This window comes from Austrofundulus limnaeus, unplaced genomic scaffold (genome assembly GCF_001266775.1).
Source record: "Austrofundulus limnaeus strain Quisiro unplaced genomic scaffold, Austrofundulus_limnaeus-1.0 Scaffold544, whole genome shotgun sequence".
NCBI classification, from domain to species: domain Eukaryota; kingdom Metazoa; phylum Chordata; class Actinopteri; order Cyprinodontiformes; family Rivulidae; genus Austrofundulus; species Austrofundulus limnaeus.
The window spans coordinates 29,096-42,622 of record NW_013952946.1 but is presented as its reverse complement, the minus strand read 5'-3'; the positions used below and the strand labels follow the sequence as shown (position 1 = coordinate 42,622).

At 37.3% G+C, this 13,527-nt stretch overlaps 1 protein-coding gene across 1 annotated transcript; it reads right to left on the bottom strand.

Annotated features, from left to right (window-relative positions):
• Positions 1-8,680: 8,680 nt before the first annotated feature.
• On the bottom strand, positions 8,681-13,437 carry LOC106530673 (extracellular calcium-sensing receptor-like). The gene is made up of 9 exons (XM_014026345.1): positions 13,429-13,437; positions 12,177-12,310; positions 11,692-11,986; positions 11,298-11,587; positions 10,708-11,003; positions 10,267-10,472; positions 9,937-10,158; positions 9,720-9,843; positions 8,681-9,636 (listed from the first exon to the last, which is right to left on the bottom strand). Exons 1-9 carry the CDS (start codon positions 13,435-13,437, stop codon positions 8,732-8,734), a joined length of 2,481 nt encoding a protein of 826 aa, XP_013881799.1. The 3' UTR covers positions 8,681-8,731.
• Between the last annotated feature and the right edge of the window lie 90 nt (positions 13,438-13,527).

The following is a 13,527-nucleotide window of genomic DNA, read 5'->3' as shown; positions in this document are numbered from 1 at the left end:
CACAGCTCCTTTAGTGTGGACAGAGTCAACAGACAGGGCTTTTGTTGAGGTGAAGCAGAGTTTGGCAGGTGCATGTGCATTACAGATTCCTGATTATTCACAAGCATTTCACTTAGATGTAAGTGAGGAAGGAGGATTTGTGAATGCAGTACTATATCAGAAAGGATTGGAAAAAACAACAGGAAGATTTTGATGTATCACAGATCAAAGTTGGATCACATTGAAAGAGGTCATCCATCTTGTGTGAGACTTGTCAAAGCCATTATGAAAGCTGTAGTAAAAACATCCCACATAACCATGGCAAATCAGGTGATTGTTCATACGTTGCATGATGTAAAGGCCTTCATAGACTCCCAGGCATTTACATTTTCACTGAACAAGTCAGTAAGTGTAAAGAGTTTGCTGGAAAGACCACATATTCATTTCACAACAGAGGTTGTGAATGTTGCTTCTCACATGATGACAAATCAGGACCACATTTGTGCTGAGGTGTCAGATCAGGAAGAGAAAATACATGACAATGTTTTTCAAGACCCACTAGAGGGAGCTAACATGACATTGTTTACTGATGGACACTCTCATAAAGCTGGAAATGGTGAGCTCATTGCCATTATGTATTTTCTTTCAAAACGATCGCATATTATGGTTCAAATCAACATTCACTGACTGAGAGTTACTTTTGTGTCCATTCATTTTTGCACTAAAGAAATGTTTATCCAAAATAAAAGAGATCCTTGCTAATTAAATTACTCTTATAACCTTGTTATAAGAAGTGTAGGAATAAATCCTTACACTCGTGTTTTGTTTACGCTGTAATATACACTCTAACAAGTTTTTACTTTTGCATAAACTCATGACAAAGTTGCCTAAAACATTTCATACTCCGTACAACACAAACGCATGCACACACGCACACACCTACCTTTGTACCGGTTGCTGTGTTAGCTTCCTCCTAGCTGTGGTATGGAGGAGGTCTTTCCTCTCTCGTCTTGGCAATAAAGAGGGGTAATTGTACATCTCCCTTTTGTAACCTCCGTCTTCTCATTTCTGATGCTGGCTCTTGAATATCCTCAGGTTAGAAATGCCGATTACAAACACAAGCGTGAGCTTATAGCTAAGTTTTCCCTGTATAGCTATGATCCACAGCTGTCATCTTTCCTCCTCTAGAGGAAAATGGATAAAAACTAACTACTCTATTGTACCTGCTGGTTAATAGACACAACAGCACACAACAGAATTCGCGTTTTATACCAGTAGCTCACAGATGCTCTAACTTTTGTGACTTTTTCACAGACTAGTTCTAGGAGCTTATGCTAAAAACATAGCAGTAAGTAGGAAGTGAAAGAAATGTGCGTGGCAAGAATTTTACCGGAAATACATCATTAATGACCGTGCATATAAGCAATCTGCAAACAGGATTACAAAGAAAACAGGCCTCAATGTTTTAGAGGAACTGTCCCTACCAGAGGGCACTTCCTGGGGCTGTTCGTAATGGCTGTTCATTTACATTAATTTGCATTAACCCCACCCCTGAGCACTGACTGTCAAAACAGGTAGGCTCTAGGAATGTGTACAGACAAAAGCTCAAAAGGCTTACAAGACAGAAGCTTGATTTTTTCAACACCACAAGAACAAATATTATTTAAAAGGTACACACAATTTTAATTCAAGTCAATTTCACACCATCATCGTGATTTAATAACAAGTGTCACACTCCCTGCTAAAATAAAAATGTTTTACTTTCTAGCAGTTCTAGACCACATTAATCTGGGGGGACAAGATGGGGCCAGTGTTTTTTCATGGAGGCACACAAGGCAGAAGCATAAAGTGCAACACATTCATTTTTATTTATTTTTGTAAAGTAAAATAGTTACCAGGACCAGTTTTACAGAGGCACTGTCCCCTGTTCACTAGATTTGGACCACCCTTGTTCCCCACTCCTGCAGCTGCAGAATGGACTTTCACTGTAGGTCTTGATGCTCAATTCTGACCTTTAGATGCGAACGTTCACATTATATTTTAAATGTGACCTTCATCAGATTACTGTGAACTCTAGATGACGCTGTTGTGACCCGCATGCGCAGATAATGACATCATGTCCCATTCAGCTAGCTGTTTACAGTTAGTTAAACATGCTATTCGACATGCTTGTGTAGGGGTTAGGCTTATGGTGAATAAGCCTTTCTACATACTTCTCATAACAAAGTTATGAGGAAAGTTTTACCAAGGTATTTTCTCATTAATTTAATATTTTGACTGTGCAAAGTGAGAAGTGACACAATAAGTGGACGTTCAGACGAGTTCAAGTTGATTCATAAAAGACTATGCAATCATTTATTTACACAAATTGAACAGATCATAAGTACACCTGATTGTGGTGATTCCTATAACAAGCTTCAAAGTTAAAATGAGATAAAACTCGCGTCCGAATTTTAATTCACATTAAACTCAGATTACTCATAAATAGAACAGTAAAACGTCAAGTTCTGATGTTAACAACCAAACAATTTTACTGGCACTCTTTAGCTTAAGTTTTGGCAAATAAAGGCAAAGGAAAGGATGAAAATACGGTTAGTATTTCACTACTCTTATTTTGTTAAGTGTGGTCAACTGGATCAGCACGTCCCCTCTGCACTCAGATCTCCACATGGCACGTCACCCGGAACACGCTCAGCGTTACCTGGTGATGGCTTCTTAACCAAACCCTGGGTAGTCACTGGTTCACCTCCGATCAGTCAGGGAACGTTTTGTTTGGCCCGCTCACTGTTCCTTGGCGAAAAGTGTTATTTTAGGCAACTTTCGTCTGCTTTGATCTTCGCCAGAAAGATTCAAGCTGAGGCATCCGGTTTCTCCTTTCAAAATAAAATTCTCCCCTAAGGAGTTGAAAAACCCTTAGAGACGTGAGTCTCAGTGTGGGACAGTCGGCGGCTTGCCCCTGTCCTGGCCGTTAGATCCCCCTAATTGGCTTATGGGCAAGATCTACGGGCCGAGCTGGTTTCTCTGAAGAGAAACTCAGCCTTCCTTCCCAGTTCGGCATCCAGGAAGAAGTGTTCCATCACTCAAAGACGTCTATGTTAGTAATAGAAGCGGACGAACTTTGGTTCTGCCCTCAGGCGTTAGAATGAGTCAGAGAAAAGAAGAAATGAGAAGCTTTGCCAGCCAGGCGCCAGCGCAAGGACAAATTCTGTGGTTGTTTTAACAGAAATATGATAACCTCTTTTTTAGCTTTTCCTTAGACTCTAAGAGAAATCACTGTAAAATATTTATGATGATTAATTAACATTTCTGTTTAAATAATCAGTCTGAAACTTTCTGTTAGTCCAGATAAATGAAAGATTTTCTCAAGAAAAACTCACAATCATTGACTGTGTTTCCAGTAAAATAAAAACAGTGATTTATATAAAAACACAATGAAAACATGGTAATGATTTTCTCTGTGATTTTTATACCATTAATTAATCTTTTATGCACGATAAAAGAGTAGAAGTGATTCCACTTTCTTTGTGACAGTCATTATTATGATTAACAAATGCATAAACATTCTTAGTTAAACAACAAAGGAATCACGAACAGAAAAGATTGTTCTGTCCATTATCTGATTAAGAGAACTGAGACATTCGCCTAGGTTGAAATGACCTGTCATGGCCTAAATAGAATTCAGTTTGTAACAGAGTTCCTGCCTTCTCGTCAGGCCTGTCCGAGGCCTGCTTCGAGGCAGTAAATATTGTTTCTTCACTCGAGGTGACCCCTACACTTGTTTTGTTCAGTGTTTATATCTGAACTTTCCTCTGGCTGGATGCTCCGGTAAGGATATTTTTCTGCAACAAAGTGACGAGTTTGGATACAGGAAGAAAGACGTTACTTTTTGTGGACTACCAGGACATGGAAAATGAAAAAAAAAGATGAAGCAACTGGACTGCTGCTCTAAAGCTGAAGGTGTGTCGAGTTACAGGATTTAAACTGTAGGTTAGTGTCTGTCGATCCTTCACCCCCCACTTCTGTAACAAATGTTCTGAAACTCCATCGGTGTCTGCCTTGGTGAAAGAGTTTCTGCCACTGTGATGTGCTGTATCTTAGAGCTGTGGCTCGGTTCTGGAGCTGTGTTCTCGATCCTTCTTGATCCATTTTGTTAAAAAACAGAACAAAACAGCCTTAATAACTAGTTTAAGTAGCCATGCGTTTCTTTATTACCTGAAGCTCACTGGCCGAAACCAATAAAGGCATGTTAACAGCCTGAGAACAGCCAAACAGAGCCTGCATTATTAATCAGCTGTGTGGCTCTCCTCTCGGAAACGCAAATTGCCGGTTGACTCTTTTTACTCTGGAAACAGGCTGAATTCAAACACAAAGTTTACCATTTTAAAACTGCTATTTAAAGCATGGGGTGGATTCTTCATAACTTCAACTATATTTTGACAAAAAACGAAAATCAGTATTTACTTACAGTATTTAAGTATATTTTACTAATTTAACTAATATTTAACTAATTTAACTAATATTTAACTAATGTTAAATATTTACAGTATTTAACATTAGTTTTTCCTTTTTTTCTCAGTTTGTGTTTCAGTGATGTGTTACTGGTTTTCCTGTGGCATGTCACATGTGTTATTTTTTTCCCTTTTTTCTTTCTTTTCTCTTCTCTAAAAAAAACCCAAAAAAAAACAAAACAGGAAGTTTTCTAAACCTTACAACGGAGCATTGAGCCAGATGCCTATTTTCTCTTTAATTTCCTTTTTCATGCATATGACCAAAGCATCTCTCATGTGAGCTGAGCAAATCTGGATCCTAAAGTCTTGATGATCCTTAATGCATTGTAGGAGTTTTAGAGAATCTGGGGCATTTATTTTCTAAATATGACCTACTGGTGGCTTTCAAACCCCAAAACACATTATGGCAAAGACTGGTTGCCCCCAAAGATCCGGTCCCCCAGTACAGAGTAACGTGTATGCTGTTAAGTGCCAGCAGGACTGTGACCAGTTATACATCAAAGAAAAAAAGGAGCCATTGTTTAAAAGGATGGCCCAACACAGAAGAACAACATCATCAGGCCAGGACTAGACAGTTTTCACTCATCTAYAGGCCAGCAGTCACTCTTTCAAAGATGATGTTCTCATACTTGATAGAGAAAAATTGGTTTGCGAGGAGTAAAGAAAGTCTTTTATTTCTTTTTTTTTTTGAAGAGAAACGTTCGTCAAACTCTTACAATGTCATTGCGTGTATGATTCATCCCTCTGTAAACAATAGGGATAATCAGGACCCCAATGACTCTTTGGAGGTAGAAAAATCTGCATGTTTGAAGCTTGTAACTCCACATGTGGGAACTGAAACATCTTCAACTAAAGAATAGAAATCAAGATTTTTTTCTCCTCTTTGACTTAACATGTGTTATTTTCTGAAATAAATATAGGGCGGCTGCGGTGGGCTGGTTAGGGGAGTAGTTCTGGATCTGGAAAGTCACCAGTTTGATCCCCCGTTCCAGCCTTCACAGTCGTTGTGTCCTTGGGGAAGACACTTCTCCTGCCTTGCCTACTGATGGTGGTCAGAGGGTCAGGTAGCGCTGGTGTATGGTATCCACGTCTTTCCCAGGGCAGCTGTGGTTACAATGTAGCTTACCATCATCAGTGTGTGAATGTGTGTGTGAATGGGTGAATGACTGTAATGTAAAGTGCTTTGAGGTCCGGAGGAGAGCTTGCGCTAGACTTTTTTGCTGTTCGTCATTTTGACTGACAGGGTAAGAAAAATCTGTCATGATCAGTTTTTACCTGTCACTTTTGTTTTTAAATGATAATGACTAAACAATCAACAGAATCGCAGATAAGATCTCATTTATGTCACGTTTACAGATCCTAGAAATAAATGAGCACTAACCAAAACCAAAGTGGTTTTCTCATTTTTCTGAAATGTCTCTCCTGAGAAATATGTCTTACAGTGAGCACTGTGTAAGTTAAATTCTAAAYGTAAAAGTTAAACTCTAAATTCTCTCAAAGCTGTCTCTTTTTCTTATCTCAGCTAAGAGAAAAATGAGACATATTTTGTCACTCTCCAATTTGTCTCAATTTGATATCATTGGAAGCACTATCTCAGTTTGTCTCAGTGAAAGATATAAATAAATAGTTGTCTCTCATTGCTCACCATTTGAGTTCTCAGCAAAAGGCAAACTGAGAGTAGTTCAAGTACTCAAATAAGTCTCAACACAAGTTAATATTATACCTCAATAATATCTCAGTTTGTCTCATACCAAATTTTTAAATGAAATTTTAGGCAAATAATTTACAAGATATAGTTTTACATAATGATCAATTTACAAAATTTCTTACACAAGTCATCAAACTCATTAATTACAATTTTGAGTTCCAAAATTTAACCCATTAACATAAAACTGCATTGTGCTCAAAACACTCCTTTTTAAGATGTTTTAAAATGTGTAAACTTTGTAGAGATTATCATTGGACTGTCAATATTCTGACAGCAGTGTAGATGATAGTAGATGAACACATAGTTGTTTCTTTAAACAGTGATGATCAATCATTAAATTTTTGACTTCTTAGGGAAGTTCAGTTATTAATGGGTTAAAATATTTGAAGTGCGTTTAGGAAAAGAGCTGCAAACACAATGCCAGGCATAGATGTCAGATAAAATTCATAGATGCCTAAGACATACCTATGCAATAATCATGCTTTCTAAACAGCATATTTATAAACCTGTGAAGTGGGATGGATTATATTTGCGAAGGAGAAGTGCTCACCATCACAGATTTAGACAGATTTGTGAACAATATTTGAGAGAAATGGTTATTTTGTGTATTTCACTTTGAGTTTAACTCAAAATATTTAAGCAAAAACAAATCTGTTGCGTTTATATTTTTGTTCAGTGTATAATGTACCAAAGTTATAAGGTGCTTATTTCAGTTCCACAAATAAAGCTTTCACACAGTTCTAACTTGAGCTCTGGGTGTTCACACTGTAAACCTGAATGTTGAAAATAATTAAATAGAATGAGTAGTTAAAACTCAATTTTAAAAAAGTTCTACTAACTCAAATGTGTTGAATTAATGTAACATATTCATGTCTTTTGAGTACATTCACCTCTTTTTTTCTTTGCTGTATTAACTAAGCACAACTTAAATAACTTAATAAATAACAGCTTAACTTGAAWAAGTAATAATAAATGTGCACTACTAAAACTAACCTAAACCTTGGTCCTAAACCTAACCCAACACCTGTAATTTGYATTTGGACCCGTGGGGACCTGGCATTGGTCCCCACAATTCACTTCGGTCCCCACGAGGCAGGTTTTTTGGGAAAATTGTCCCTACATTGTAGGAAAAACCTGTCCCCCCCCCACACACACACACACAGTCCCACTTTTGACTCAGTTACCTTACGAAAAGTTAAAAAAAACAAACAAATAAAAATCTACAAACATTATTTAGTGTTTGCAGTTTGCAACATTAGATAATGCCTCCTTATTTCTGTCTCTGCATCCTTTGCAGGAGGATGAGAGAAGAGGGAAAGGCATGAAGGCAGATATACAGTCAGCTGTTAATCACAATGCGCCACTGCCACTGTTAAAAATATTATTAAATAAAAACAGAAGAAGAATATAGATTTGATTTATCCAATAAAATGTCTAATAATTAAAAATATTCTAAGGAAAATCACAAATTACGCTCAGTGAGTCTACATCTGCAGGTGCCAGTGGTTCTGAAGACTAAACCCATGCTCTGCTCTGACACTGTTGGAATTACAAGCACCACTTCAGCCAAAGTTTTAAAATCAGAAAACATTTCTCCAGTCGAAGTGATCAGAAGTCAGCAAGACTTTATTTCCAAATCCCACAARCTGTGTCTTTAGCAGGAGGAAATCTGCAGCATGCACTCGTGCTGCACCACTGGTTCAGCTGCGCCTCACAGATGCTCCAAATCCTCCTGTGCYCAATGTGCTGTCAGCTCCTGGAGATGCATTCAGGATGGAGTCTATCTGAGATGATGATCRGATGGGAATATTTTATTTATTTATTTTAGATTGAATAAGACACCTCAATGATGAAGACCTACTCCGTGCGTAAAGCTGAAAATGTCTGTGTGAGTGTCATGCCACAGAGCCATCTTGTGAAGCCTTGTAGACTTTATTTTATCCACCTCACCTGGCTTATTTATTAAGTCTTCCAGACTTAAGAGATCAGGTGTGTTGATTAAAATCTGTCAAAATGATGGACGGCCTTCAGATGTTTCTGTCATCGTGTAAAAAAACCTGAAACCAAAAACTTTACATTAACGCAACCTCTGGTTCGGAGGGACKTGATAAAGCGTTAAATAAGTTCAGTCCATTTATCATAAACAATTAGAGTAAATTATGACAGTTTTATAGTTTATCAACAAAATCTTTATGATTTTATGATTACTAAGAGCATAGCAGTAAAAACAACTACATGAAAATCTACTGCCTGTTCACCTTGGTTTTGTCATTGTTTGAAAAAAAATATTTTATAAGACATTAAATTTGAATATTAGAATGAATCATGCAATACAGTTCTCAGTTTGACCTTAATCATTTTATTCAAATTAAAATACATTTGTAAAATAAAAACAATGTCAGTTACAACACCAAAAAAGTAACTATTATAAAAACTATTTTACTAGGAATTCCTTCATTTGAACATTTTTGGTTGTAACCTAGTTGCCGTCATTGTCATGTTCATCTTGTCATCTTCACTGGATACCTTGAGCATTTTACATTTGATTTTTGTTCATTAAATATTTCTTGGAGTTCTTCTCTGGCTGAAATAGTATGATGAAACACTTTGGAGCAAATATACACAGTATCAGTCCAAAACTGGAGGCCAGGATGGCAAATATCTCCACAGCCACAGTAAATTTTCCAGGAGAGCTGACATATGCTGGGATGAAGGTGATCCACACTGCACAGAATATCAGCATGCTGAAGGTTATCAGCTTGGCTTCATTAAAATTATCAGGTAGTTTCCGAGCTAGAACAGCTAACACAAAGCAAAAAACAGCCAGCAGGCCAATGTAGCCGAGCACAGCCCAGAAGCCAACAGCAGAGCCTAATGCACATTCCAGGATGATCTTCTCCTTGTATGTRCTCAGGTTTTTCATTGGAAAGGGAGGGCTGACAACCAGCCATACAATACAAATTAAAATTTGAATAAAAGTAAGAGATACAACAGTCATTCTTTGTTGTGGAGGTCCAAACCATTTCATGACATTACTACCTGGAAGTGTAGCTTTAAAGGCCATTAAAACCACTAKAGTTTTGCCAAGAACACATGAGATACAGAGAACAAAAATTATGCCAAACGCTGTGTGTCTCAGCATGCAGGACCAYTCAGAGGGAGCTCCAATGAAAGTTAATGAACATAAGAAACACAGAGTCAGAGAGAAGAGCAGCARGAAGCTCAGCTCAGAGTTGTTGGCTTTAACAATTGGAGTTGATCTGTGATAAAAGAAAATAACTGCTGTTATGATGGACAGACAGGCTCCAAAAACAGAGAATGAAGCCAGGATGATTGCCAGAATTTCATCAAAGGACAGAAACTCAACAGGTTTGGGGAAACAAGAATTTCTTTTTGCATTAGGCCAGAATTCACTGGAACATGGGAAGCAATCTGGAGAATCTGAGAACGAAAAAAATCAAATATGCTTTTGAGCACTTAAATATATACTGATGCARGACTGCAGGAAAAACAATTAATTTTACCTGTTGCATTACTGATCTCTCCTTCAGGACATGGTATACAATCATAGCAGCAGATGGGTTTTCCTTTCTGCAACACTTTAYGAGTTCCTGGAGGACAACTCTCAGAGCACACTGACACTGGAGCCTAGAACCACCCAGTCAAAAGAAATGTAAAAAAWCGCTCTTGAAATTCAATAAGCTTTTTTAAAAACTTATATATTTTGAAGGGGCTTTGTACCTGAGTGCCACTTTCCACCCAAGTTATGTTCCTGATTATATGCAACTCCTGGCCTTTTGGCAGTGATGCATCATARTATCCTACTGTTAYMAGCTCAATAACTCCACTTTCACTCTTCTGCCAGTTGACCAGCTCATAAAAAGCCACAGGATCCCCATTAGCATCAAATAGTACAGGATAACCATTTTGGGAAAAATTTACTTTTTTGAGTTCAGTAAAAACCTGCAGAATAAACAGAATGAAGGGGGGGGGGGGCATTAGTGAACATCAACAATTTTTATAAAACTGATTTTATAAGAAAGAAAATGAATAACTAATTGTTAAAATGACCTGCTTAGACTCCAGGTTGGTATGTCTATTACACTGTGAGGTTTCACTTATTTCAAGACACATTAAACTGTGAATGGCATGRGCTATTGCATAAACAGCCTTGTACACCATGTTAGTAACCCTTAACTGCGATGTGTCAGTGTACGGGTTTTTAAGTGTTTTTATATCTTCAGTTCCATCACACATCTTTTTATCAGGATCAGCACCTAAAAAACAGATAGAATTAAAGCCTGATGTTTCAAATGCAAAATATATTACAGCAAAAAATAAAAACATAATTGGCCGCAGGTCAAAACAAAAGATTCAACAATTTAAAAAAATGACAAAAAATGTTCTATTACACGATCAGAAAACTTAATATGAGTCACTGATGTTTTCTCAAAAAAGTGTTTGGTGACGGTTACATTTTTTAAATATTTTTTATTTTCATCACATGCTCACTTTTTCTTAGGCTGCATTTGAATGCATCCTCCCAAAAATCAGTTAGCAAAGTAGAGGCAGCTACTTGAGTTGGGGAGAGATCCAGCAGGAAGTCTCTCAGTCCTGGTATGACAGACTGTTGAATACCCACTCCAATGGCTCCTGCACAGGAACTAAAGCCCATTAGGTTTGGGTCAGTTACCCAGGACTCACTTCCTATCCACTGACGGGGTGGTGGAGGCTCCCGGGCCAGCTCCTCTAACAGAACCTTCATTTCTCCAAAGGACAAAAAAGCCACAACAACCACTGCTGTTGATCTGGGGAGATAGTGAAAAGTGATACCATATTTCATTCATATGTATGTATTTTTTTGCCCATTGATGAAAAATGTATAGAAACCTGTGAATAATAATTTCTGTGTATATACTTGGATTACCTATTTTAAAGCCTTATGAAACAGGATAAAATCACTCTAACTGAAATGATAAAATAATATCAGTTGTCATTTTTCACATGCTGCTCCTTTAATACTAATCTAATATAACCAAATATTTGGTTTATTTTCATTTGGTATATAAAAGATACACAATAAAAATCAGTAACTTAAAAACCTGCGGATAACATCAGCTACTCTTTGAATCTTGTTTCGTGGGTCAGTCCGATGGATAGATTCAGAGTACTCTACACAAATGCCCTCTTTTTGTGCTACATCAAGGAAAGACGCCATGCCATTATTTCCATAATCTGAGTCTGAGCGAACAGCACCAATCCAAGTCCAACCAAAGTGTTTCACCAGCTTGGCCAGAGCATCAGCTTGGAACTGATCACTGGGAATTGTTCTGAAAAATGTTGGAAACTGCTGCTTATCTGACAGGCAGGCACAGGTGGCAAAGTGGCTCACCTGTACAAAATGAATGGAAAAAAAACACAGTTTATAGATCTTTATCAGTAAAATCAGAATGTACATTTTAAAATTTTAAATTTTAACAAGTACAGACTACTTACCAGAGGGATGTTAAATAACCCAATGATGCGCAGCATACTGATGGAYGGAGTGGTTTCTGAGTCACCAATAGCAGCCAACACCTCAGTAGAATGAGAACAACTGCTGCCTTTGTAAAAGAAAGGGTCCCAGCCATTAGTTAGTTGAAATGCCACATGCACAGCCATGGGCACTGATGAGCATGAGTCATAGATCTGATATCCAAGTTTGATACCCGGCAAAAGTACTGTGTTGTTGTTTATTTCCTCGATAGCAAATATCAATGCTCGAGAGAAACGTAACTCCCGACCTACTGGACTGAACAAAATCAGGTGTATGAGTGCTGATGTTTACATAAAATGGAAATGAAAAAGCCAATGAAAATATTAAACATAACAAGAAAGTGCAACAAAATATATATGATTATCTTCAAATCTCCAAAACTGTTAACAAAACAGATCATTTAATATGTACACATTCAAATAATGCCAACATTCCTAGTACTAACCTTCCTGTGCATCTTAGAGGTTCAGGCTTAAAAGTGTAGTTATAAATGACTGTGTTCAGTTTGGAGTGAATAGAGAAAACACCTGCAATAACAAAGTTCCCATCCTTTGAGAACACAGGGAAATGAGCTTTAGTCTGCAGAGTGCATAGCACTGATGAACTATCATTACTAATCCCAACATCAGTCCAAGTCTCTATAGGCTCTATTTGTTGTTTCAAACCATAAAGAGAACCACCAAAGAATACCACTGATATTACTTCGAACAAATTCACAACTAATCTTAAGCCAAAAAAGAAAGATCTGATTTCCATTCTTCTGTGTGTTTTGGATTAAAGGGTTTCTTTACCTGTTTATGTACCACCTGAATGTCACATGATTATTAATTATAACTACAATGCCCTCTCCAAGTAATCTTTGATTACATATTTTTTATGACTAGTACATCATTTTCCACTGTTTTTCTTTTTTATTTTAACCATGTATAATTACATCCTTGAGCATCAATGATATTTCTGTTTATATGACGTGTTTTTAGCATTTTTTAAAGGGATCCACCATTTGTTACTTTAACATTAATAACATTTATTTGAATAACATTTATTTCAGATGTAGAAAAAATACAGTAAAGATACTGTAGGCTGTATAGATTTTTTATTAATTTTAATAAATTATTGTGACACAGTCATCACCATGCTATTTACTTTGGAATTCATCACGGGTAGACGATGCATGCAAAGTTCTATGGTGTTAGCTCTGTCCAGCCAGAACATATTTTTTTGTGCAATAAATAACATTGAGCTCTTTATTTGAGTGTGTTAAAATAGAAGCAATGCCGAAATTACAAGCTGGTATTAATGTGTAAACATCTTTATAGTTTACATTCTCTGTATGAGATCTAGTCTTTCATCTGGTGTTGGGTGAGTGAGTCCACATGCAGTCCCAGCAGCAGTATTTTCAATGATTTAACAGCACTTCCAGCATTGCCTGTCCCAGAAATATCTCCCAGTGTCTTTCGCCAACTAGCTGGTGGTGTTGAGGCCTTGTGTGAGAAAAAAATATCAGTACAGCATTTGGTTTTAGCTTACATGGGTTACGACCACCTGCTAGCTCTTTCATCAATTGTGCTTCTACAAATGACGCAAAGTCTTCTGGAGAAAAGTGTTACATGTACAAATGTATGTCCTTGTGTTAACGTAACGTTAGCCTTAACTTCCAGTGTTTTATTTATAGGATTGAGTCCACTATAACCTACCTGCGTCATTGGCCTGGCATGACTTGCACAGGTAAAAGTGTAATGAATCACTCTATGAAATTAATACCCGCTTAATCTCACAAAGTAATATCTCAAGCA